The sequence below is a fragment of the Formica exsecta genome, unplaced genomic scaffold, assembly GCF_003651465.1.
Source record: "Formica exsecta isolate Colony F162 unplaced genomic scaffold, ASM365146v1 scaffold440, whole genome shotgun sequence".
In the NCBI taxonomy this organism is placed as follows: Eukaryota; Metazoa; Arthropoda; class Insecta; order Hymenoptera; family Formicidae; genus Formica; species Formica exsecta.
This window is the reverse complement of record NW_021851635.1, coordinates 79,474-82,607: the sequence shown is the minus strand read 5'-3', so window position 1 is coordinate 82,607 and position 3,134 is coordinate 79,474. Positions and strand designations below refer to the sequence as shown.

Here is a 3,134-nt window from a genome sequence, read left to right as displayed (position 1 = left end):
ATATATATACATACACATGTATACACATAAAATTTAAAAACAATATTTTAATACATTTTTGCATTTAAAACAAATAATATGATAAAAATAGTGTGTAATCAGGAGAATAAAAGTTTTTAGAATAAAAAAGTTTTAGGAAATTTATTGGTGACCACCAACACATGCATAATAATTGTAGCCTAATAACCTGGTGACATATCAACGGGATCCAAGGATAATTTAAATCCGGATGTAGCTTGTAACATTAAGTTATAACATTGCTGCCAGTCTGGATTAGGATTATTTTGTGATACATGTCGAGTGGCAGCTAATCGTAAACAAAATGAAGCTTTTCTATCAAAACGAAAGCTTGTATATAAATCTGACAATGTAGTGAATCGATCAATCTGAAACGTTTTATCTATGTAATAACTTTATACCTTTTATATCTTGGAAGTGTATGCAACTTGTATAATGTTATCATTACGTACTTTTTCTTGTTCGCTAAGAGGCAAATTAATCAATACAACATTATTTAGATACGATGCAGCCTGTAAGGTACAGTTCTGCTCTATTGAGATCCTCGTAGCTTTGAAACTAGCTTCAGTTTCAATTATACCAGCATATTGATATTTACTGTAATGTACAATGGCTTCGCGATATTTCTTAGATATCTCATCTGGTAATAAAATATGTGGCATGCTAGCCTTCACTATTTCTATACTAGGCGGAGATGGCAAAACTGTGGCGATAGCTTGTGATCCTCGTCTACAAATTATTATTAGATTTATTATATTCTAAAATCAAGTTTTGGGATAAAACAGGAAATACCTAAACACGTATTTTAATTTTGTTAAGCATTAACAAATAGAAAGAGAAAGATAGTTTTATTTTTCGAAAAGATTGTGTAATTTTGTTTAAAGATTAGTCATACCTCTGCTTGTTTGGACTTCCTTCCTGTAGAGAGGAATTTCTTTGCAATGGAAGACTTCGACACATGTTAGGATAAAGAACTAAGACTGAAGCAGCGCAAAGACCTTCGTACGCAGCTCCCAACCACAGCCAGTCATTGACTGCTTGTAAAATGTTGGCTGCAGAATTATAATTATTCAATGCATCAGCTGGTAGTCCAGCTTGAAGACACAAATCTCCTAAATGCTTTGTCATACGGCCAACGCATCTCTTTTTATTATTTCTAGATTCGAGATCTAGTCCTATAAAATCTTTCTTCTCGAATGGAGCTAATAGAAGAGAGACACGGTCTATCTTTTCCCTAGAACGCTCCAATCTTTTCGATTCCAAGATCCAGAATAGGAAATTAAGATATTCAGCTGTTTGTATTTCCAGATCGGGACATGTTTCGTCTGCATAGAACACTGCCCGCGTTTTAAAATTGTTAGGCGTAGTACAGCCTGGTGGTGGCTCATGACGACCATTCGATTCGAGTGGACCAAAGAGGATAGCTCGCGAATCATATAAAGTGTTGCTGTATTTTACCTTCAAGGTCTCATGCACTCTACATAGCTCGTTCAACTCTGTCTGATTATCGTACTTGCCGAACGTAATCAGACCTAATAATCTTCTATGAGTCTGAAAGTCCCCCCAATCATTGTTCTCCACGGGATGTTCTCTGACAAATCTGGCTAGAATCTCCCGGGTGCCGCCACTGGAATCAGATACGGAAAATCTGCTGCCAGCTTTAATGATCCTTTCGCATAACCTACTGACTGTCTTTGGCTTGATTTGTGTACCGATGGGTCTCAATAGCAACAGCAAAGCAGCATGATCATGGGCGGTTTGCTCGTAATCGGGATGAGACATTTTGTTGTCGGGCACCGGACTCGACAAGATAACGCTGATGGCCGAGCGCATTTATGCCATTAATTTGTTCGAAGGTACCCGATTAGTACCTAGGCACTCCACCTGATTCTGTCATTTGTCTCTGTCGTCAGGTCAGGCATAACGAAAAACATGTGCGCGACGTCTTGTTTATATCCGCGTCAAAAATAAAAATTTTTCTTTCATAACCACATCAATGATTAATCTCATCAACGGTGAACGGCTTAGCACATAAGGTCTTATAAACACACATAAGGGCCTTATAAACACACTTAAAGGGTGCTGTTCTCAGTTCTGTGTATATACGAACGACTATGAACTTTGATTGACGTTGACGAATGTAGTATTTATCAGCTGATAGCTGATAGTTATATACGTCACATGACACTGACGTGTTAGCTGTCACGTGACCGCTAAATCAAATGGATTCGTTCGTAACGACAGCGGTGATTTAAACGAAGCATTTTCTTTAGCCCGGATCTACAATAGGTGTATAGTAAGTCTCGAAGTCTCAAGCCATAAGAAATTGATCAATCACAGTCAAATGTGAGGAAAATATATATATATATACAGGGTAGGCCATTTTAATGTATTCACTAAAATATTTTAAGGTAAATATAGCGAAAAGGGGACCCAATGACCTTGACCTTGATATATGTTTTCAAGGACATAATTCTGAATAACTTTTTCTTCTAATTTAATCGTCGCTCGTTGCTTGGATACATTAAAATGGCCTACCCTGTATATATATACAGGGTGTCTAGTAAAGATTGTGCCAACGCTCGTGAGCGGGTAGAGCACAATAAACTAAACAGAAAAGTCCTGTAACAATTTTTTCACCATCAAGCTCCCAGCCAGCGACCTACATAGTAATTAAACTTACGATACATAAAATAAATCAGTTTAATTTGCTCTTTTATAATATACATTTTTTATAATTTGCTCCATTTTACTTTTTTTATAAATAAATGATAAAGTTAATAAGAATGAAAACGTCAATATAAACAAAAATCGTTACAATTTAAAGATTCTCAAGGTACAAAATAATTGCTTCTTTTTTATTCGAATTTGCTCTACCTTCAAAAATTAATTATCTACAGTATATATTAAGAAAAAATTGATAATTGCTTTATACATTTTGCCGGATGTCAAGATATTGTGCTCATGCGCACAAGTATTTAGTGCCTGCAACAGAAACCGAGCGCGCCATTTCTCAAATTATTCATTTTTCTTTAATACATTTAAGAAATATTAACAATGAAAAAAAAATGATTGAAATCAAATGGTAAACTGTAAACTTTCTGTTTTGTTATAGT

At 35.5% G+C, this 3,134-nt stretch overlaps 1 protein-coding gene across 1 annotated transcript in view; it reads right to left on the bottom strand.

Moving 5' to 3' along the window:
• The window catches only part of LOC115240536 (protein brunelleschi), a 5,493-nt gene extending 3,206 nt beyond the window's left edge, over positions 1-2,287 (bottom strand). Inside the window, exons 1-3 of the mRNA XM_029815748.1 lie at positions 914-2,287; positions 471-747; positions 188-386 (exon numbers count right to left, since the gene is read on the bottom strand). Coding sequence (XP_029671608.1) covers positions 188-386; positions 471-747; positions 914-1,851 — 1,414 coding nt within the window. The 5' untranslated portion in view covers positions 1,852-2,287. The remainder of the gene's footprint in view (positions 1-187; positions 387-470; positions 748-913) is intronic.
• Positions 2,288-3,134: the final 847 nt, after the last annotated feature.